General features: G+C 39.8%; 1 protein-coding gene across 28 annotated transcripts in view; it reads left to right on the top strand.

Annotated features, from left to right (window-relative positions):
• PHF21A (PHD finger protein 21A) overlaps positions 1-24,052 on the top strand; it is a 173,007-nt gene that overhangs the window by 15,891 nt on the left and 133,064 nt on the right. For 15 of the 28 annotated variants that reach the window (XM_044750244.2, XM_044750231.2, XM_070487665.1 and 12 more), the window contains exons 2-4: positions 11,324-11,364; positions 18,583-18,725; positions 23,607-23,639. The exons of 1 other annotated variant lie outside the window; for it this stretch is intronic. In XM_044750244.2, the coding sequence (XP_044606179.1) occupies positions 18,672-18,725; positions 23,607-23,639 (87 nt within the window). In that variant the 5' untranslated portion in view covers positions 11,324-11,364; positions 18,583-18,671. Of the gene's footprint in view, positions 1-9,461; positions 9,602-9,951; positions 10,106-11,323; positions 11,365-12,722; positions 12,830-18,561; positions 18,726-23,606; positions 23,640-24,052 lie in introns of those variants that run through there. 12 more of the 28 variants (XM_044750240.2, XM_070487661.1, XM_070487662.1 and 9 more) reach the window with 8 other exon arrangements.

Raw genomic sequence — 24,052 nt, 5'->3', positions numbered from 1 at the left:
TTATTCGCCATCTGATTTTGGGCATTTTGCCTTTGTGAAATTTCCTCTCATCTGGTGCCTGGCCTTTTCTTATGGTAATTGTTATTTTCTTTCTATAATTAATTGTCATATGTTACCTATGTAGAGCCTGGAAAGTGGGCCTGAGAACAAGTTGATTGTGGGCGAAGCTGCTCTTTAACTCTCTGTCTTACAGTGATCGAAAAATTAAGATTTTTTTGATCAAATTTGTAAAGAATTTAAGTTTTTAATATACCCATTAGTATGTATGTATGTGTGTATATATGTGTATCTATCTATCTGGTAAGTGGCACCAGTAATTGAGGAAAGGAGAATGATCATTAAGTGTGAAATAGAATTAATTTTATTCATTCACTACCAATTTGGATCTGGAACTTTTTTGACCTTTGACCTGTGTAGGTTTTTTCCGGTGTGTGCTCTAGCTTACCAAAACATCTTAGTGCTGTGTATGTTCCTGCTAGTGAGCATTTGAATTAAATCAGAGTAATAGCTTCCATTAATTTTTGTTCTCATTTACCCAACTGCACCGTTTCATAAAAGCCTAGAAGGTGGATAGAAGTATTTACAATATTTTATTTTGTCTGTGTTCATAAAACATTATTTCTGCTTTCTGAGCAGAAATTCCATCAAGTTTGTTTTGATAAAGTGCTATACTCCAGCTCAACAAATATTTTAAAAATTAAGCAATTTTATAGCGGGCTCTATAGTTTTCCTTCAGTTAAAAAAATTGTAATGTTGCGTTGCAGGAGCTAGAGCGGTCAGTCAGCAACGCTTTGTAGTTTGGGAGCTGGCATCGTGTATGTACAGTATTGTTTTCTTTTCTTCAGCCTGTATGCAGGACCTATAAACGTTGCTTCTCTTGGGTGAGTGGCATTGTAAAAAGTTCAGAAGTGTATTTCATTTTAATCAATACAGGAGTGAGAAACAGGCCCTACCTATAGGGTCTTTGGGGTTGATTTAAAGAATTACACAATTTTGAAAACCTGTTAGTCCCTGCCTGATTTGTAAAAGGTGGGCCGCGTATGACAGGGCTGGACTCCGGTTCCCGTTGTGCGGGACCCTGCCTGGTTCGGTGGGGTGCCAGCTGCTTTGCGGAGAGAGGCCGCTGTCCATTGATGGCGCACACCCCTCCGTCGCCTTTCCTCTCTCTCTGCTCTTCTCTGCGTCCGCTGTCCCCTGTCTGCTGTTCATCACTCTCTCCAGAGCTCCCACCGTCTTACTCTGTTTCTCTTCAAAACAAAGTAGAGCACCATTGTAGTTACTGGTTTTCAGACAGGGAGCTGGTGTCAAGACCGTAAGGCTGTAACAGTTTGTGGACCTCCCCAGTCTGGGCCCTCAGCCGGGAGTGGGTAATAGAGAGCTTAACATCACTGGCGAAGTAACTGAGTTTTTGTGAAACATTTTATCTCTGGGCTAAGGGAAAGAATAGAAAAAGACCTTTTTACCTGAGAAGTTGCTGTAGTTTCTGGGAGGGGGTGAGGTGGGCCGTCGTGGGGGTGGGGCAGCCTTGTTCCTCCCTGAGATCAGGGAAGTGGCATGCATTGAGTTATTAGGTTGGCCTCTGAGTCCCCTGGACCTAACTGGAGAAGAGATGTTGGCGTTGCTGATTCTGAGAGTGTGTCGATTTGGTGATAGGGCTGGTGGAATTTCTTTCTTTAGTTTGTAGAATGCCAAGCAGGGGCATGATGCCTTGTTGTTATGTATTGATTGTTGACATTTCGTTAGCTGGCGGTTACAAAATACCAGACCCTTTCCTTTCCAGGTTTCTCCTAGTGGTTTTGAACTGTTAACGGAATCGTTTTGGTAAGAAAAGTAAAACTTGGAAATTAGCTGTGGTTATGTTAGGTTAATGGCTGTGTTGGATTTAAATTTAATAGCTTCTAAGATCTATACCAGGCATTTCATCCATTATTTAATTACACCTAGAGAAAAACGTGTTTCGGACAAGAATCTTAACTTTATCTCTAGGATTTTTTTAGACTTCCTTTTATGGATATTTAGAAACATCCGTAAAAGTAGAGTGAATAATATTAACAAATCCCATATACCTGTCAACAACTGTCAGCATTTTGCCAATCTTTCCAGTGTGTGAAACATCCAAGGAATGTAATTTTATGTTTTTAAGTCACGCGGTACAAATAACCATGTGGTATACTCAAAGGAGGAGTGTGTGTGGGAATGTTAACTCTTCATATGTTGTAACTTTGCTATTAGTAATCATCTTTTAGGATATTTACTTTCATGTGTCTTTTAACTTATTGAAGATACCTGAGCCGCCACTAACTTAGTGGAGAACCATATCTGCTGGGAAGATTTTAGTTTTCTTACCCCTTCTGTCTTCAGAGGCTCAAGATGACAAGTTTTGAGTTTTCTGTTCTTATGAATTGCATTTTATTTTGTGTACGCTTGCCTGTCTGCAACTTGTGTGTGGACCACCAATAACGGTCATTTCTAGAGTATGTAGGGCAGTATTTACGTCAACTTAAAGTCGGAAATCACTGTATCTTTCTGCACTTTCTCCTTCTGCATAGTCTATTTCTGTTTCACCCAAGTGTGTGTGTTGATTGACTAAGGAATACGTATAATAACTTACAAGTTTGTTGAGGAAGGGGTTTCGAGCACCTGCGCCCCTGGACCTGGTAGCCGTGATGAGGTGCTTGTGTTATTTGCCCGCCTGTTCGCACCTGTCTGGAGGAGCTGTAAGGCGTGCGTGTGCCTGCGGTTGTGGGACCTGTTCGTTACTAGTCACTACAAGGTGATGGTAGCCTTATTTCTAAATTTCCTTGCTTTGATTAGATTAAATTAGGCCCATAGGGGTAATTATTCCACCCAGAGCTTGGAGAAGCATAGTCATTGGAGTTGTGCGTCGAAACCCCTGTGCGTACGTGGAAAAGGTGTCTGACGTTAGGATGCTGTTTGGCACGTTTAGTTTAGTGCAGGGAGTGTACTTATTTAACAGGACCTTTAATAAGCTCCCTCCACACCAAAGATATACTTTAAAAAATTATACTTAAGACGACTTTGTAGTATTCCCCAGTAGAGTTCATCTAGAGCAGGAAAACCTTTCTAAAATAAAACTTATTCCTTTAACCGGTATTCATTTAAGTGGGTTCCTCTGTGCTTGGTTTCCATGGAAAAAGCGCATAGCTAACGTTATTTATAAGGTGGAAGTAAAACAGGGTGCCTAATGGGACCCCATGCTGCTCTGATGAAGAGACTGAGGAAAGAAATCCATGCTCATGGGATGTTTTTTTAACAAGGTTAATGGAAGCCCTGATTTCACTCTTCTGTAGCAGAACATATTTTTGGTTTTAAAGGCTAGCGTTCATATCAAGGAAACTTCTTTTTTGGTCTGTGTTGCTTTCACTTTCGGATTTTAGGACCACTTACTTATCAGCATGATTGAGGCTTTCTGCCTCAGACTCCCGTTTCTTTGTGGTTTTTGTTTCCAAAGTTGAAATGCCCAGCACATTGTAGCCGTTTCAGTTTCTCATTGACGTTTCAAAGTGCAGATGAAAAGCTAAATGTTCATTAATGATCGCGGTGATGATGAAGAGTCAATATGTTGGACTACTTAGATTTTTTGAAGAAATGTGACTGTTTGGGACCATTTTTAGTTTTCAGGCCTTAAATCAGGTTCTTTTTTATTTGTGTTGTGGAGCTGAACCTGTGCAGTCTGAGAGAAAAGATTCTCATTTTCTTTTGGTGACAGAAATGCCGAAAATCTCAATTTCTCTTTCTTTTTTAAAAAATGGATTGTTGCCAAAGCCTTTTAATTGAAATAGGTGTTAATTCCTTTAGTCTTTGCATGCCGCTTTGCGGTAAACCGAGGCTTTTCCTCTCTCCTTCGGTAAGGCCTACTCCTAGTTTCCAAGGCCTGCAGCAAAGCCTTGCATTTCTTAAGCCCCTTCAAGTGAAAGAACATCGTTCCGTTTGTGTTGGGGTGTGTGTGTGTGTGTGTCTGTCTCACTAATTTTTCTACAGCCTGGAAGGCACCTGCTCCTCTTCCAGCCTGGTGCGCACCGCGGTGCAGTGTTGAGAAGTGAGGCAGAGTGGAGCACAATAAGGTGCCATAATTTTAGTTAGGGAGTTTTGGTCATCCTGGTGGCCTGGGCGCGTTATCCGTTTGTCTGAGGTCCTCTGGGGTCGTTCCTGGCTGTCAGTGCAGCAGGAGTTTTCTTCTGTCTTCTAGAAGCAGGCGTGGTAGTGCACTTAGGGCTCTATCGGCAGGAGTTTGCCTTTTGTTTTGTGTGTGCGTATGTTTCTTTGGACAAGCTGCTGGCTACCGTCAGGTTTACTGTGCCCTAATTTTAAAAAACTTGGTTGTTCTAGTCCTGGTGAATTTTTGTGTGAGGTATTTTATCTCCAGCAATTCACTGCTTTCTTCTGTGCATGTTGATGCTTTTTTATAAAATTTGCTTAGTGTGTTAATTGTTCTTTCAGCTTACCTTTTTCTTGTGTATTTTTTTAATCAGGTGTTTACCAGTGACCTTCCTTAGTGACTTTTAGTTCAATTATCTTTGTGCTTTAGAGACGGAGGAATTTGGGCCTATTATCCCATTTCTGAGAGAACAGCTCCCAGTAGTTGCAGTTAGTGCAGTTGGAAGGGTTTTCGCAGATGCAGAGCTGGGCATTGCTCCTCCTCCGTGGTGCTAATGGCTTCCACCCCGAACTCCCCTTAGTGGTGACAGCAGGCGTTCGTAAATCCCCGTGCACCAGGATCAACCCCAGCACTCCCGTAATGCCGTACGCTTACCCGGCTTGGTTATTGTTGTTGATGGCAAGAGTTTTGGTCCTGCAGTTAACTGATTATTAAGATAAGAGTTTGAGTTGTCTTGGGATATGGGGTGATTTACTAAGTCTGATCTGTAATTAAGAAGTTTATGTTATGATGATTAGACTCAGAAAACATTTATAGCTTTGTGAGCTGTGGAAGCTTGTGAATAAGGATTTTTGTACTTTGTAGCACGATGAAGCAATATTTCTTCTTTCCATTTATTTGTCCTAATACATCTCAACTACAGAATAAATGATTTTACAAGTTTTTGTACATATTGTAAGAGGACTTAGTAAAGAAATTTTATTTGTAAGCCTTCCCCAAATTGCTCTCTGGCTCTTAAATCTTTTATCTGCTAATGTTGCTCATGTTTTTCAAGCATATAGAAGCTGATAATGTACACTGTCTTAGAGCGTGGACATTGCAAGCACAGGTCAAGTATTAGATAGTCAGTGTTTACTACGCCCATGTGTGAATTGTGGACTTTTGTTATGTTCCCTTCTTTATGTGCAGTCTCATGGAAGGATTTCTGGATTGAGAGCTGTTAATCTGAGTCTTAGGCTGGGCTTTGCCTCTTACTATCCTTGTAGCTTTGGCTGGTCGTCTAGACTTCTTGGACCTCTGTTCCTGTGTGAAATGAAGGCATGGATGCGGTACCCTCCGGTGTCCCATCTAGCTTTTGGCTATTTGAGGGCTTACTGTCCTAGGTACTGAGGAGATAGAGGACTGTTAGGCGGTGGGTCCTAATCATGGCTACCCGTCAGAATCTTCTGGGGGAACTTTTAAAGAAATAGAGACATCTGGGCTCCAAATCAGACATAATGAATTCAGAATCTCTAAGGGTAGGGCCTGTGAATCTGTATTTTTTTTGAAATTTTAGAGTTACCCTGATCTAGGTTTGAGAACTACTTGTATGAGGCATTACTCTACTCTATTTGTGTGTGTGTGTGTGTGTGTGTGTGTGTAGTGTGTTTAGGGAGATAAGACATGTAAGTTACAGCGTGAGACTCTCTGGTTAAATTCTAAGATGAATGAGAGAGATGATAAATACTCCGAGATTCAAAGACAGGAGAACTGGGTGCTGGGATGGTTAGGGAGGGTCTCCATGAATCAGTGAGTCTTTCTCTGGACCCGAAAACTCCGTGAGATTTGGATGGGCAGAGAGAAGTACAAGGGTGTTCTTGGCAGAAGAAACAGCACCCTCAGAGTAAAAGTTTGGGGAGGAACACTGTCGGATGACAGTTTTAGTCTTTATGTTAATATTCTACTCTTGCAGCTACTGTAGATTTGCTAAACATTCTGAGGGAGTGATCCATGAAGATGTTTGATGGAAGAGAGTGTTCCAGCCAGAGGGAGAAGCAAGTAGAGGAGCGTGAGCAGGGAACTGGTTTGGAGTTTCTGATACACAGACAGGAGGCCAGTGTGGATGGAGCAGATTGAGCAATGGGGAGAGGGGAGAAGATGAGGTCTGAGCGTAGCCGAGGCCCAAATCCCGCAGAGCCTCGTGGGCTGTCGTAAAGGACTGTGACTTTTTCTCTATGATGGGAAACACTGGAGGATTTTAAGCAGAGGAGTAACCAGATCTGTCTTGGATTTTGAAAAGGTCACAGTGGGCGCTGAGAGAATCGATTGTAGCGGGGCGAAGATGGAAGTGGGCAGGCCAGTTAGGAGGATATGGCAATGATCAAGGTGAAAGATGACAGTGACTTGGACCAAGGAGGTGGCAGTGGCATTGAGACAAGTGGCCAAAGTTTGTATATCTGGAAGGTAGAGGCAAGGTGGTTAGCTGTTGGATTGGATGTAGGTTGTGGACAAAAGAGGAGTCTGTGATGACTTTGAGGTTTTGGCCCGAAGGGATGGAGTTGCCATTTATTGAGATGGGGATGACTGAGCAGGAGGGTGAGGGATAGGTAGTCAAGAGTTTAGTTTTGGATTTGTTGAGCTTGAGAAACGTATTTGACAAGTGTCGAGTGGGCAGCTGGGTGTATGAGTTTGGAATTCAGGGGAACGGTCTGGGCTGGCAATAAAAATTTGGGAGTCACCAGTGTGCAGATCGTTTTATGGCCCTGAGACTAGGCGAGATTACCTAACGGAAAGAGTTCCAGGAACTGAGCCATGGGGCAGTTCAACATTTTGAGGTTTTGAGAGATGAGAAGGAACCAGCAAAAGAAACCCAGAAGAGAGATTAGGAGGAAAATCAAGAGGGGGCGGTGTTCTAGAAGTCAGGAGAAGAAAGGGTTTCAAGAAGGAAGGAATGATCAACTGAGTCAAATAATACTGATGGAGCAAGGAAGCCAGGGCTGCGACTTTACTGTTAGATGTAGCAACAGGGAGGTCATTGGTGACCCTACCAAGAAGGGGAGGGGGCAAAAGCCCTGAGGGAGCTGGTTCAGTAGAGAATGAGAGGAGAGGAGCTAGAGACTGAGTGTGGGTAACTCTTTCAGGGAGTTGTGCTGTAAATGGGAGTATAGACATGGGACAATAACTAGAGAAGAATATGGAGTCAAGAGAGGTGCTTTTTCTTCAGACAGAAGAAACAAAATGATCCAGTAATGAGGGGAAAGTGGATGCTTCTTGAGAATGAGGGAAGAAGTGCTAGGGGGATGTCCATGAGAGGGTGGGATTAGGAGGGATGGGGGCAAGAAGAGTAATTACGATATTAGGGCCTAAAGGACTAAATCTCATTAAGCAGGATTCTGCTTTTTCTTCTGAGCACTTATTTGCATTTAAATTTATTTCAAACTTATTATGCTTTCTGTGAGAAGTTAGGAAGGGCAGATAAAAAGCAGTAAAACTTATTGTATATAAAATTAGTGCATCAGCTTGGTGTAGTAGAAGAGATTGAATCTCTGCGTAAGGTGACATTTTAAAGTGTCTTTGAATGACAGTTATCTGTGCTATTCTAGTCCCTTATCAAAATTTATGATTGAGCACAGACTATAAACTTAATCGTTCGAAATTTGTAGTGGGATGAATTTTAGCCTAATTTAAAACATGATCTAGTGTTACACTTTTCCTCTGCAAAATTTGTTTATTGTTTAATATACATTCTTCATATACAAAGGTTTTAGCTGTTTTATAGAGGTGCTTAAGAAGTAGTTATTAATCACCTTTGATTTATTGATGGTATTTTAAATTTTACAACCATATCAGAAATCTGAATGATTCATTTCTTTCCCAGCTCTAATTAAAGCAGCTACCTGTGAAGTTCTGGAGAGGTGAACGACCTTCAGTTTGGAAAAAATCGTGTGAAGTTATGTTAGCAAGAGACTATTCATCTCTAAAAGCAAAAATAATTTTATTTACTCCAACTTCTGTGTTCTGAATGTATTTTTTTTCAAGGACAAATCTATATTTTAAAAATTTAAGCAAATACGGTTAAAATTTTGAGCTACCTTAGCTACAAGTGTGAAATGTATGTGAGAAACAAATTAAGTACTTTCAGTCAGCTTAACATGAGGAAATCAAAGTTAAGTCAGATTTAAATACGTGTTTTGCATATGGATAGTGTAAAAAGTACAAATTTATGTATAAATCTTTTTTCTGCTAACTCATTCTTATTAAATTATAGAAATAAAATATTTGCTTTTCTTTTTTATCAGTTTGCAAATGGACAGTTTCTAAATCATGTCTCCAGAAGAAACACTTTGATAGTTCTGATGCACAGTTTAAGAATCACTAGTCTAAAAATAACTTACTCTTTTTGGGTATCTGAACCTCTTTGCGACTCTTAGTAGAGCTGTGGGTCCTCTTCCCAGAGCTCCCCTACTTAGAGGATTTAGCCGGTGGTCTCATGGCGTTGGCAGACGCGTCTGAAGCCCAGTCACGGGGGGCCCTTGGGCCTAAAGGGTCTCAGGTGTTAAAACCTGCGCTGGTTGGCTTCTTTCTGTGATTTTTCTTTATACTTTCTATGCAGACTTTTCCAAAAATATTTGGCCGGTATTTATGGTAGTTTGTTTCTTAGGAGAGTAACTGCTGCAGCTGGTTGAGAGGAAGTGAGGTCTGGTGGAAAGGCAGCTCAGGCAGAGGAGTCTCGGGAGGGTCTCTGAGCTTTCCTCCAGCGTCACCCCCAGCTGGCCGTGTGACCTTCCGGGAGGTCACCTAACCTCTCAGGCTTCGATTTGCTGTGTGATTTCTGCAGTCCCTGCAAGCGGTTTTATGATATCGTGGTTCAATGATATCATGGTAAAATTCTTTATCACTTTGGGGTTGGCTCTGATACTGATGTTTGGGGAAAATGCCCTGGAGTTAAGGTATATATGTTCATTGTGCCTTTTTACTGATTTTGATTTTTCGGAAGAGTTTCTGTGTCTCTCCTTTCTCAAATGCTGTATAAGTAAAAGTTAAAGTCCCAGCCCTGTGCTGATCACTTTGAGTTTCAACATATTTTGTTTATTCTGGGTATAAGCCGTTGTTATTATATGTGTTGCAATTATCATCTCCAGTTCTGTGGCTTGCTTTTTCATTCTCTTAATGGTGTTTTTTTTTTTTTTGATGAACAGAAGTTCTTAATTTTAATTTAGTCTAATTTATCTTTTCTTTTTCATTATATTTTAAAATGGTAATATTTTACTGACTAATCAACAGTTTTTATCCAAAGTCATTCATTTAACAAATAATGCTTTGGGAGATCGATGCGTAAGAAATTATCCCCAGGCTGAAAGAGCTCACAAGAAATGCCTAATAAGGAAAAGCAGCCTGCAACAGCGATTCAGGGTCGACTCAGTGAACCCGTTTACTTCACCGATATTTACTGAGCACTTACTTTGGGCCTGGTACAGTTTTGAGTGGTACGAAGCCCTTCAGGTATCTATAATCTTAAGAATCCACTTTTTAAATTTGAAATATGATTGACGTATCACATTGTATTCGTTTTAGGTGTACAACACAATGATTTGATATTTGAATGTAATGTGAAATGACTACCGCAGTAAGTTTAGTTAGCATCCGTCACCACACATAGTTATAAAATTTTTTCCATGTGAGAATCCATTTTTTAATAATGCCATCGTTCTACGGATTTTTGCATGATTTTTCTTTTGGTTGGAAGTCATTCCAATCTTGGTGATTAAAATTGCCATTTGTATGGATCGAGAACTTTAAAAAGTGCTGCTAAAGGAAATGAATGTTAACTGCATGTATTGGGGCCTTTTTAGACTATTTGACTGTGTTTCGTATGACTGCACTTGATTAAATAAAGATTTATAATCGTGAAGATTTTTTGAGCTATCCTTTGAGGACATGAGAACGCTGTTGAGTGACGTCAGTCAACAGACGTGCTATGTTTAAAGCATAAGGAAGATGAGCATGGTATGTGGAGTTTAAAAATTTAATACTCAAATATTAGGGGAAAAGTTTTTTTTTTTTTTTTTAAAGATTAGCATCTGAGCTAACAACTGTTGCCAATCTTTTTTTAAAAATTAAAAAAAAAATTTTTTTTCTTGCTTTTTTTCTCCCCAAATCCGCCCAGTACGTAGTTGTGTATTCTAGTTGTGGGTCCTTGTAGTTGTGGCATGTGGGACGCCGCCTCAGCGTGGCCTGATGAGCAGTGCCCTGTCCTCGCCCAGGATCTGAACAGTGAAACCCTGGGCTACCGAAGCAGAGCGTGCGCGAACCTAACCTCGGCCACGGGGCGGGCCCCAGGGGAAAAGTTTTGGTTTTTGTTTCTCAATTTTTTTTAGACCTTACTACATTTATTTTTTATTTTTTATTATTTTATTGAGGCCACATTGGTTTATAACATTGTGTAAATTTCATGGTTTTTTAAAACTAAAAAAGAAGTTTAGGGCAGGAAGAGTTACAGATAAACAGGATAGTCTGACTTGACTTTTCTGACCTTGAAGTCAACTTAAAGGAGTTTAATCTTAAAAAACACAGTTGATAAAAGCGTCACTGAGCATTGGATTGGGATCCCAGAAGCTTGGTTTTCTTTCTGGCGCTGTCACTGAGGAAATATGTGGCTTAGGGAGCCACTTCTGTGTCATGCGGTTTACAGTCAAAAGTGGTGAGACTTCAAGAATGTGAATGAAAAGTTTAATTAAAATTATGACTATACATATAAAATGCTGTAACTTTTAGGGCCTTATATAAATCCATTTCAAGATAAATAGGAAATAGGCCCTTTTAAGTAGGCCAAACTTAGGGCCAATAATGTTAGCTTAATTTGCTAATATAAGGCAACAAACAGTGAAGGTCGTTTGTTGGGGGTGAGGGTATATTTGTGTGTTACTTCGATGAGGAGCATTTCATTTCTGTCTGTCTCTTCGGAAGGGGAAACCATTGACTACTTATTTTTCCTTATCTTGAAAGAACTGGAAATTACAGATTTAACTGCTCCTGAGTTCTTTCCTTGTGTAAAAAGTACCTCTCTCTTCCTTTTTTTCTTTTGGGTTTTAAAACTTTGGAGATTTGTTGTTTTGGTTTTTTCTTCTTAAAGTCAGATAGAAATCTTGAAGCTTTCAGCTTGTGGTGCCATGTGGTAAATCCGTGTCTGTCAGCTAATTCCCTTTTCCCCTTCCTCTGTTGTAGGGAGCAAGAGAGCTGAAGGAGAGCTAGTCTCCCCAAAATTGGTAAGTACTTTGGCCAGGCGGGCACAGTGTGCCTCGTGCTAGTTGGATAATAATTTAAATGTGCGGTAATTTTTTTTTTTGAAAGCTCCTTCCCAGAAATAAGGCTTTGCTGTTTGCACCGAGTGAAAGTGAATTTGTGTCTAATTTCACATAGCTGTATCTCAAATGCATTTGTGTTTCTAATAATACTGCTAGGCTTGCACGTTCCTGCATTCGATAACCTGTTAAAATGTGAAGGTCCCCGTTGCCAAAAATGTCCTTAATGCAGTGGTCAGGGCTGAAAATTCGAAAGTCAGTAAATTCAAAAGTTAAGGTTTCCATTGTGCTTTGTATTGCTTAATATGCTGTTAAATTTGATGGCCTTAGTATATGTGCAAAACGGCTAGGCTAATGTAACTATGGGAACCTTGACTTTGAAATTTGGGACTCTTAAGCATTTATATTCTTAAATTTAATGTTGGACTGGCTTCATGTCTGATAAGTTGCGTTTTTAGTGTGTGTTGTTTCATATAATTCCTAAACAGGAAAGAATAAAAAGAGAGAGAGGTGTAGCATTGTGGGGTATCTAGGCAAACACATTTTTTCCTGGTATCTACTTTAATAATCTACTTGAGCAGCTTCTAAATCATCACACTTAATCATTTCTTCAAATGTCTAATTCAAGATCACAGATTGCACAGGGCAGTCTGGTGACTAAGGATCAAACAAATACTAACCTTATTTGGAGAGCATGTAATATGATATGAATTAAACTCAAATAAGATAGCTGGGCTAGGGTGGTCCCCTAATCAAGGCTGCCTCTTTTTGTTTTTGTTCTTGTTTTTAGTTCTCTCTCTCCGACGGTCATTAACTTAGTGGGTGGAGGAGATCTTTGGTTAAGGCTGCTTTTTGGTAACTTATGGTCCTTGAGCTTACCTTTCAGGGTTTGGACTTCTGAACATGAAAGGGCGGCTTTTGACCCAGTTAACCTTGCATTTTACTACGTTTTTATTCTCCTCGCCTTTCACGGACCTTTTTAAATAAATAATCAAGACCCTATAGCCCTTTCCTTTGAGATGTGATAGAGTCATAGAATCTTAGAGAAGGGACCTGAAGTGTCTTCTCTTCCAGCTATTTACCCGCTGTGGCCATTTCTTCTCCTGTATCCCTGACAGATTGTTCTTCGGGTACATATCGAATCCTACATTTTAAGAGTCCAGCTCATTATTTTCTATACTGTATTCTGAGGAACTCTGCTTCCACAGAAATGGATAAATATTATTGAGGTGTGGCGGGGGTGGGAAAAATGTTCTGTGCTCAAATAATTTGGGAAAAGCTGCGTTAAACAAAGTTAAACAGGTTTCTTTACTGCAGGACTTCTCAGAACCTTTAATATGCTAATATGCATTGTGAATCTCCAAGAGGGGGATATGGTATGCAGCATTCTTGAATACTTCTAATGACAGGGAGCCCACTACCTCATAAGGTAACCCATTCCTTTTTTGTACAGCTCCAATCCTTAGCTCTTCCTTAAATTGATCTGAAATCTCTCTCTCATCGCTTCCACTTCTATTAAATACTTACTGGTTATGCCAAGACCACCACACCTTCTTGTGTTATTCTTTGTGGAGTAAAATATATAAGATTCTGGCCAGGCTTGCCAGGACTACATTTTTATCATTAAACAGACTTCTGGTAATTGTGGCATCCAGTTCTACAATCTCGGCCTCCTTGCCACTGTGCTCTTACTGCTCTCCAGCCTCCTTCATTTTGAATTTCTGTGAGTTTTAAAATTTACTTCAGTGTTCTTGTTGTTGGGTATAGTTGGGATGCCTTTAGTAGACATGCTTGACTTCTGTAAAGAAAGGTGAGAAATAGAAGAACGTGGGTGTGCCGGCGAGGCCTGGGTCCGGTAGGCTGAGGTGGAAACTACATTAGGATGAACGCGGGCCAGGGGAGAGGTGTGGGCCAGTGCAGCAGGCCTGTGATGGGGAGGGTGCTTGGGGCACCCTGGCTTGACCCGGAATGTCACACCCTTGTGCTGCAGGGAGATGGCCTGTGTAGGCGTTCTTTATGTTTCAGTTAAATGAAGACCTGGCCCCTCCACCCCAATAAAGAAAATGGAGAAAGGAAAGATACGTATTTTATTTTATTTTATTTATTTATTTTTTTTAAAGATTTTGTTTTTTCCTTTTTTTCCCCAAAGCCCCCAGGTACATACTTGTACATTCTTTGTTGTGGGTCCTTCTAGTTGTGGGATGTGGGACGCTGCCTCAGCGTGGTTTGATGAGCAGTGCCATGTCTGCGCCCAGGATTCAAACCAATGAAACACTGGGCCGCCTGCAGCAGAGCGTGCGAATTTAACCACTTGGCCACGGGGCCAGCCCCAGAAAGATATGTATTTTAAACTCAAACATTTTCAGACATTCAGATATCATAAATCTGATTGTGTGCGTGTGTATATATATACACACATAAATAGACACACACACACAGATATAAATGAATGGTTAGGAAACATCAGTCTCTCTAGCTGAGGTGATTTTTGTCAGCAGCTCTAATATCAGGATCTGAGCGTAGGAACCTTGCCAGCTTCAGAGGACGGCCTCTAAAATCAGGACCGCCAAGCTCTTTGTGTAGCGGCATTTTCTGTTGACCTGTGGAGCGTCACCAAAGAAATACCACCATGAAAATAAGAAAATGAGTATTATATTGTTTTTTTATGTCATTTTTATTGATTGATGTTAGTGTTAGTTTTCAATAAGGACTATTAAAATAATTTTACTATTTTTAGCATTTGTGATCATTCTTAGCACTATTAGTTAAAAGTTAAAGACACTATTTTATCTCTTAGCATGTGAGATACATATTAAGAAATAAGTATTTTGCGCAAATTAAAACCTGATATTTTAGTATTAGGCGTTGCTGAGTAAGGATCCACAGATCTCTCAAGACTTTCCACTTTTCGTACAGCCATCCATCGCCTAACGACGGGACACATTCTGAGAAATGCCTCATCAGGCCATTTCCTTGTGCGAACATCACGGAGTGCACTCACACAGACCTCGGTGGTGCGGCCCACCACGCACCTGGGCTGTAAGGTGCTCATCTTTTGGGGGCACCGTTGTGTATGTGGTCCATTGTTGACCGAAACTTCGTTTTGCGGTGCGTGACTGTATTTAAAACAATTTGGTAAACCTATTCAGAACACTGCTCTGAGAATATAGGTCAAGGGTCGGGTCTTACAGCAAGCAACATGCAGTCTAGAGAACAGGGAGCAGGCCCTTCTCAGGGATTCAGCCTGGGGCACAGTGCGTTACAGACTTCTTGTCTGGTAGAGAAACTTGGTTGACAAGTTGAGTTTTGATTGGAGCAAGGTTTCTATCAATTCAGGAACAGAGCAGTGTTTCTTAGCAGTAAACTGAGAATTATAGCATTAACTACTTATTAGAATCATAATGAAAGACTTGGGGTCACATACCTCCAAGCAGAACTATGCTCAGAGGAATAGTTACAAGCCCCTTTCTTAGAGAATTTGAAAATAAAGCCTACAGTCTTCTCAGCAATATACTGTGTTGAGAAGTTGATTAAAAAGACTGTGTGGGGCCAGCCTGGTGGCATAGTGGTTAAGTTGGCGCACTCTGCTTCAGCGGCCCACGATTCACAGGTTTGAATCCCACACGTGGACCTAGCACCACACTGTGGCAGCATCCCACATGAAATAGAGGAAGATTGGCACAGGTGTTAGCTCAGGGCCAGTCTTCCTCACAGAAAAAGGAAAAAAAAAAGGTAATGTGTATGAGTAAAAGTTAAGTATGTTAAGAATGGCGTAGAACTTTACAGTTTACAAAGGGCTTTTCATGTAACTTTACCTTATTTAAAGCTCATCACAGTTTTATGAAGTAGGTGATATTGTTGCCATTTTCCTGATTTAGAAGCAAACAAACAAACAAATTAAAAAATCCTGAGGCTGAGGGTGGTGCACAGCGAGTAAGTGGAATCAGGTTTTTTCGTTTTTTTGGAAAGAGTGAATGTTCTGTCCAGACATCCCAGCTGCCTTTTTTAGTGGGATTTGATGATTATTTTTGTTTGGTCGCTTTGTGGAGTTCTTATTTGTTTACGTTTTGGGTTTTCTTTAATTTGAAGGCGAGAGGCCATTAGGTGTCCTGGTGGTTTGACACGTACAGTTTTGATGAAAATGTTGGTATTTTGTGCTAGGCCGTTGCCCTCCCTGATGGTAGTATCTAGAGCCGTTGGGGGGCGGAGGGCACTGTAAATTCAGTAAACGTTTCTGTGACAGTTTTGTGAGTCTGTTTATATTTACCTGCAGCAACCGCTTTGTTGTTGGTCAGAATACGGTAAATTTCCTTTTTACAAATGTAGCAGGTAATACCTTCATTATGTTGCTGTAAACTGCCCCCAAACCGCCTTCGCGTAACGGCTGCATGAGTTGTCTAAGCCCCCAAAATATTTTTTAAAAGAATTCAGTGTGTGCTTGCCTTGTCTTTGTAAGCTGTAAATACGTGCGTATGTTGTTCCTTTAGGCGGAGGCCAACCTCTTAACATTGCCGTTCAGAAAGAGGCCTTTTTGAAGGAGGATGTCAGGTGAATCTTCCAGTCCTTCCTAAGTTTTTCTGTAGCAGGTCACTCCCTTTTTTAACCCTTCAGTTTTATTTCTAAGTAAAATGAGTAACTGGCACTTGCAGTCCTTGCCAGATCCCGTTGTGCTCCTGTGTGTGTCTCTGATGAGCAGACAGCGGTCTGCGGAGCGCGGTCCAGCTGTCGGCCCTCCTCAGCGTGCGCCTGAGGCTCTGACATCTAGAGTCTCCAGGTTAAATGCGGGGTTTCTTGGGCGTTTCTTGAACGTTCTGTTTCCTCAGTGTAAGATTTCCTGATGCGTTATCTAGCAATCCTCAGGTTTTTCTTCTTTAAAAACAAGTGCATGTTTTCTCTGGAAAATTTTGAAAATATTGATACTCTGAAAAGAAGAAAGTAAATAACCGTTCGTGCTGCCGCCCAGATATAACCAACAGCAGATCATGAGTGTGCCCCTGACCCAGACTCCAGCCCGCTCACGGTGCGCTGATTTTTACAAATCTGCTCAGTTTGACAGACTAAACTTACCTTCTTAAGATTCACGTTTCTGTGACGCGATTAAAGATGGGTGTTTTCCATGTTTGTTGGTCATTCTTATTTCTTCTTCTGTGAATTGCCTTTTCATAGTTGAAGTTAATGAGCGCACTCTATAAATCATGGTCACTCTCTGTTGTGTATATTGTAGATTCTCTGTGTTCATAACCTTCTGTTTGTTTCCAGAGTTTATATGATTTGAGTTGCACTACGATGGTGTACGTTACTACCAGTAAAATAAAATGTGGCCTTTCTGTTGTTGAAAATACCCCTTTAACTTCAAGGTGATTCTTAATTTGACAGAAATTGTAAGGAATCATTTTTGGATGCATTTTCTGATAGAACTTTGCAAAAGTTCGAACTAATTCAAGTAATGTCTTCAGGAAGAACTCGAGTACTTAAGTCAAGAATTTGAGTAGGGAGATTACTTTAGTATTTAAAATTAAAGTGACTGTGTAGTTTTAATGTTTGCTTTTGTATGTAGAATAAACTTACATAGCAACAAAAACCTTGGTCTAAGTTAGTAACTTGACGATTCTGATATTTATTTCTTTATTATAGTTCCAGAGATGTTCTAAGATAATAACAAGCTGGAAAACCCAGATTTGTTCATCAACACAGGTTTCCTTTTCCAAATTATCTCCCCGAAACGTACCGTCTTTATGAAGTTTTTTGGTTGACAGTATCATTGTACAGTAATTCTTTCCTAGCCCCCACAAATGTAAGTTTGAAGGAGTTTTACACTTATGAAATTTACTGTATTTTAGGTTAGCGCATTTGATATTACATAACATAGTATATGAGCCCTCAGGGAGAGATCGCCAGTGATGTTTTAAGCCTAGCGAGATTATACAAATAAAACGAAAGCTAATATTCACAAGAATAGATTCTGTGGTTAATGATTCCATTGTAAGTCTATAAAATCAGGTTTTAAAGAAGTTTTAAGAAAACTTAGGTTGAATATGGACTTTATCCATAGATAAATCATTTTTGGGAAATGTAAAGATTATGAATCTCATTGAATTGGTTTAAGAAATAGTGGTTCTTCTAGCTTCCTGAGTATTCCTTTCCTCAATTTGTAAGAATACTGAAAAGCTTCTCTAACTACAAGTTTTGTAGGTACAAAGAAGAAAAGAGAAAGAAGTAACTTTAAATTTATTCAGGCAAAAGCAAACTTTTGCTTTGGGAGGGTACCTAAAATCATGTCGAAGCCTGCATTCAAGAAAAAAGAAAAAAATTTCAAAGAGAAATTAGCCATTGAGTTAATTTAAGTGATTAGAATTTAATGCTGAGCGGACAGACTGGGAAGCTCCACGTTCGCATCTAGACTTGGGCGTATCTGTGCGGTTACACACAGGAAGGAGAGGCCTGCAGGCCGGGAGGAGACGGCGTCCATCGCAAAGCTTGCAGACGCCTGTCCCTTGGCTAGAGCGCCTCATCTATTGTGCACGATCGATGTATTTTTTAATATCCTGGTCGTAACTTTGTGGAAAGTGCAGTTACGTTGCATTGTATTTGTGTGAAGTATTAATTTGTTAATGGTAAACTTTAAGTTACACCAGGATTTTCCCGTTTGGAGTTTATTTTTTAAATAGAGTAAAAGTTCAACCCAATGAAAATACTCTGGCCTTCTTTGACCTCTGAGAGACCCTGAACTCTCCCATTCACTCGGTGTGATGTTTAAAAATGTATGGCCCTGTCATTACGCGTCTCTTCTGAGCACAGCGTGTCCTGGGGGTTGCAGCCTCGTCCTCCTCTGGGGCGGAGGTGGTCTCGTTCCACTCTGCGTCCTCACAATGTAGGATGGACCGTGGTGCTGAGGACGTAGTAGGTGCTTAGACGTTTTCACAACCAGATTAAACGCTTTTTTCCCCCATTTCTTACTTATTTCAAGTGTTCTATAGCAGAGTGCTCAAAGAATAAAACCCAGAAAGTTTTGGTACCAATTCAGTACGAAACTATTCATTTCGGGAAGAAATCGGTTTGGGCAATTTCTTGCATTGTGTTAGAGAATCAAATGTTTTTCAACTACTATGATTTATTTTATTTAACATGAATATTTCCTTTATGCCCAACATAATGATGCAGCACGTTTTGTGATCTCTACAGCGGCAGTGAGAAGAGGCATTTGTTAGTTTAAACGGAGGCTGAAGAAACTAGAGAATTAGCAGACGAAGAGAAAGTGGAGAAGGTAGAGGATGGAGTTGCAGACTCTCCAGGAGGCTCTTAAAGTGGAAATTCAGGTTCACCAGGTACGTGGCGTTCTCGGCTTCTCCCGCACTGTGTTGTAAGGAATGGCTAAGAGTAGCAGAGAGGCCCGACTCTGATTTCAGTACAGCTTTCCTTGTCTTTCGGACAGTTGTCCAAGAGTCATGTCAGTTGCCTTTTATCACCTCTAAACAAACTCATTGATAATACTTTTAAGAACTTTAATAAAATATTCCTGACTTGCTTTCCAGAGAAAAGAATTGAAAATATTTTTTTCATATACTAAAGGTGTTAAAAAAAAAACAACAAAAAGCACTTCCTTTTTTTCTGTTTTTTGGTTCATTTGAGGGACTTTGTTCATATGATTTAACTTAGGTATTTTAAATAACAAGGCATGTTTAACTTGACTACCATGTATACTGAAGTTTTTACTCATAACTCAGCTTTCGATTTTGACCTTGATTCCAATCTTCCATAAAGAAAGTGTGATTGTCTTCATAGGTGTTTAAATTCCAAGTTTGACGATTCTTACATTTTATCTCAGCGACCTAGGTGGCTGAACAAACTTAAAATATGTATATAAATAAAAATATTAATAATTATGTAATAATTATATTAATAAAATATATATTAAATGTGTATATTTTATTTACTATAACTGTAACCAAGACAAAAAGCTATCCTTCAATAACTAAATCATTAACATTTATTATGTAAACAGAATATCCCTGTTTTATATCTCTTTTCTAGACGTTAGCTGAATGTGGTCCTGGGTTCAATCCCATGTACACACGCGCATGCACATATATAATCCTTGGTAATCAAAAGTGATCAAATGATTACTTATGACTGTTCGGGGTGTGGGAGTAGAGAGGAGAAGGCAGCTATTTCTAAAGGTGTTTGTTCTTGGGTGCGGTTTGCCTTGGCTTATCTGAATAGTCTGAGGTAAGGTTAATTTCTAAAATTGTTGGAAGAACACCTTGGGCTTTTGCCGACTACTGAATTTGCAAGTTGCTTAGAATTAGGTGGAAGAGAACTTACAGGAAATCTTCAAAGGTATGCATATATAAAGGGCTGTGTACACACACACACACACAGTTTTTACATTAAGTCTGTATGTTCAGAAATCCCTGCTGCTGCTTTGGGTTTTGTTAAACTCTTGCTCAGCAATCGTCTTATACTTTGCTGTGTACAGACAGGCTTCTCTACATGAAGTGTGTTTTGTTTTTGTGACAGCGTTAAGAAATTTAATATGTAATAAGTTATGCACATTTTATTTTGTTTGGTCTTGCTTCTGGTACTAATTGAGGAGAATAAAAATCTTTTTACAAAAACAAGCTTGTCTCTTTCCAGGACAAAAGTATTTTAACATAGAGGTTTGTTAAATACCTGTTTGGCTGAATGGCAAATGACGAGAGTTAAATTCACGATTTGTTCAAAGCTGACATAATCATAGAATAAATTTCTGGGCAACAGTAAGTAATCAATCTGAAATTTGTATGGATCAAAGATAATTTAATGACGTTGTATGTAATTTTTGGAGCTATTCCTCCTCTCTAGAAGTTTTGAGGGGCCGGCCTTGTGGCCGAGTGGTTAAGTTCAAGCGCTCAGCTTCAGCAGCCTAGGGTTTCGCCACTTGGGATCCTGGGTGCGAGCATGGCAGCACTCATCGGGCCATGTTGAGGCGGCGTCCTGCATGCCATAACTAGAAGGACCCACAACTAAAATATACAACTATGCGCTGGGGGGATTTGGGGAGAAAAAGCAGGAAAAAAAAAAGATTGGCAACAGTTGTTAGCTCAGGTGCCAATCTGAAAGAAAAAAAAAAATTTTGAGATGGCAGTTAGCATTCTGCTTTCAGTTCATCCTCACAAGATATGACCAAGTCCCAAATAAGACTTTCTTGAAAGGCTCATGACCTGAATTGAACTAAGTTACTAAAAACTGAGTTCTTAAATATTATTTAGTTTTACATTTTTAATTCAAGCATACCAATTTTATGAAATTTATAATTATGACAAAAATTATTTTGTTGTAAAATCTAATTTAAAATTTAAAATTACGTTTGTTGACTCAAAAGGGATATGATAGTCTTCCTAAAGTTATCCCAAACACTCTCTTAATATTCACATTGTCTGTTTCCCTATATGTTTAGCTATTTGTTTTCTTAGCATAAAATTAATAGCTTTTATATTCATCCTTAATTGTTACACAATATTTTGTGCAATAATAAACATTTATTTATATGTTGAGTGATAGTATTTTAACATATAAAGTATATAAGATTTTCACTCTAGTTACGTTTAGAGTACTTTCCTACTTTTGAAAAAAAATTAAGTATTAACAGTAAATCCAAGTGATATGCCTATTTGTAAATCTGATTGGATATGTGGTAACCGACATGATCACTGGTCATGACAGGTTCACGGATGCCAGAAATGACACCAAAGTAGGCACTGGCTATTAGGCTGAGACCAAAAGCAGATCATACATTTGACTAAATATTGGGGCAGGAGCCACCCCTTCCTGCATTTCCTGTTAGGGAATGAAATTAGGGCTGCACTTGAGCTTACTGAATTGAAAGTGTGTTCTGAAACTACCTGGTATTGCTGTAATGGAAGTATATTTTCATTCTTTATGGACAGGGAGATGGTTAAGAAAGTAGTCATGTACATATTGTTGATGTTGAATGAATGTTTAAATAATAATGGCCTGTGATGAGCATCTCATCTTTTTTGAGAAAATGCCTTTTTGATTATTCTTATGCAGGTTTGATGGAAGCCATATTTAAACTTTCGGAACATTTGCTTTGCATGGAATAGAGAATAGTATAAAGTAGAAGTTAGCAAACTCCTTCCATAAAGGGCCAGATAGTAAAATATTTTATACTTTGTGAGTCATTTTATGGTCTGTGTCACAACTTTCGTGCTCCACTGCTATACAGACAAAGTGGCCATCGACAATATATAAATGCATGATTGTGAGTGTCTCAATAAAACTTTATTTGCAAAAAGAGGTGGTATGCCAGGTTTGCCTGTGGGCTCTAGTTTGCCAGCCCTTGGCATGAAGTTTAGCTTCATGAAAAATTGCTGTGTTCTTGCAATAGAAAGTAACTTACCTTTGATAACACAGTGTCAGCTTCAATTCACTAGGGGTTTGGATGGTCTAATTAGGTTGTCCAGCTTGTCCTGTCCTGCCTCTGATTGTCTAGAATGTACCTTGACTGCTTAGGGATAGAAAAATTGGTTTATTTATTTCCTCCAGAGGTGGAGACTTAATGTGGTTATCAGTCAGTTTTTAAATTCCAGTGGCGTGGAAGAAAACCTTTTTCATCTTTAAAAAGGCAACTTTAGTATAGTAGCCAACTCTGGTAACCAAATCCAAAGGAAAACCAAGGGCTATTTTCATTGAAGAGCGTGGCTGGCCTTTAGGCTGCGTTCGTAAAAATGTCTGTGTGTAAAACTTTGTGTTTAAATTTCATTGAGCTCCTGGACTGTTATTACTACTTTGTAGATGAAGTCTAGGATGTGGAAACGTTACCACATGAATCAAGTATAGTAGTATCCACCCTGTGTGTTCGGAGGTCACGTGGTTGGCAGCCCCGGGTGTCCAGAATGTGTCTTAGCACCTGAAGGAAAGCTTTTAACCAACTAGAATAGATGTCAGAACTCACTCACCAAAGAGTATACATTTTACTCAAGGGGCATTTCTTAGGTTATTACGACCTCTTCGCTCGTCTTAGAATTAGTTCACTGAGCGTATCACACAGCAGATCAGAAGCAGCATATTTGAGCTGGGCTTCAGGGGCCGTCAGAGGGAGGCACAGTCATAGCAGGAAGATGTGCTCGCTGGCTGCTTGGCGTTAGGAGTAGACCGAAGAACTGAAATGCAGGCACAAGAACTCTTGAAGACATAGCGGTTTGGGGCCTTCACTGTCAGGAGCCCATTGTATTGTTTGTAGCATAGTGTAATAATTGTTGTAATCAGGTCTCTAAGCGTCATTGAAAGCTGACTTTTTTTCTATTTAAGAAGGGTGATAAGTATATATTTTAGAATGATTTTATTTTATGACTAAAAAATTGAAAAGTTCCTTGTCACCCAAAGAGAGGGACAGATTTTTCAAGTTACGTGAGAAATTCACTTGGGGACAGCTTATTCCTGGATCCTTGGAGGAATCAGCCTTCTGCTCTTCCTTCATCCTTCAAGTTCTCTGTCCCCGGTTGTCGTTACCTTTGGGCAGTGGTGCTGTTGGAAGTTGGGCTGGGTCAAATGAAATCTGTTTCTCCCCTGTTTCCTTGTTTGGGCTTGTTTCCCCTGGTGGAGGTCTGTCTTAGTGTTCTGGTGGTGCGCTCCTTCCCAGAGGGACTCAGGTCGGTAGAGTTGGCGTTATCGTTCCTCCGCTCCCTTGCTCTCAAGGACGGAACGTTGCTGCTCCATGGAGGGGACAGTGGCACTGTCCCGTCCGACACCAGGCTCCTCCTGTGGTGGGAACCAAACCAACAGACTTGCCGAATCTCTCCTTTGCTGTCTGCAAACAGGCCTGCTCTGTGTGGGGGCAGCTTCTCTCCAGGCCTTTTTTGGGACCCCAGACAATGACAACATTTTAAAGGGCTGTTTGGCTTTTAGGGCGTCCAGCTTGTTTAAATTGCCTTTTAAAAGCTCCCCTCTCCATCTTGTGCTCTAGATTTTTTAAAAAGCAGGAGCTTTTCGTTTCAAACATAAGGGGGTAGTTTGATTTTTTTTTTTGTATTGAGGAATGTCTCATTAACCTTCTGTATGGATCACAGAAGCTTTCAATCTCTTCTGATTGTGGTGTTGCTCATTTTTTTGTGTGGACCTGAAAACTATATTTTGGGGGCCAAACCTGATTAGCCATAGTGAGTAATATGTAAGACTGATGGTTCTTTTTCTCTCTTTATTACCAGAAACTGGTTGCTCAAATGAAGCAGGATCCACAGGTAAAGTACCACTTTTGTTAATTTAATTTTTAAATTAAAATAATTTAAGATGAAGTGACCATAGAATACTAAAATAGACCAGTGCTTAAGTTTTAAAAACTATATCGTCTCTAACAGCAATTATTTTTAGCATGTTGGTCTTCGTGTTTTAAGAGTCTAGAAAAAATCCAGTCATTCTATTATAGCTGTCATTTCATCTTGGTTACTATTATTTTGCTTCTATATTAATTGCTTTAAGTATTTTGGGAAAAAAAATGTGAGTTAATACTCTTCATATAGCTTAAATTCTATTTCCATAAGCCCACTTATTCAAAATCAGAGTTTGTGAGGCTTTCTGTAGTCTCAAAATTATTGACCATGGCCCAGAACCATTCTTACTTTCTCATGGTTTATAATATAGAACTTTTAATTAC

The sequence above is a fragment of the Equus asinus genome, chromosome 17 (assembly GCF_041296235.1).
Source record: "Equus asinus isolate D_3611 breed Donkey chromosome 17, EquAss-T2T_v2, whole genome shotgun sequence".
Taxonomy (NCBI): Eukaryota; Metazoa; Chordata; class Mammalia; order Perissodactyla; family Equidae; genus Equus; species Equus asinus.
Note: the sequence above shows the minus strand (reverse complement) of the source record. Positions and strands in the feature narration are given on the sequence as shown.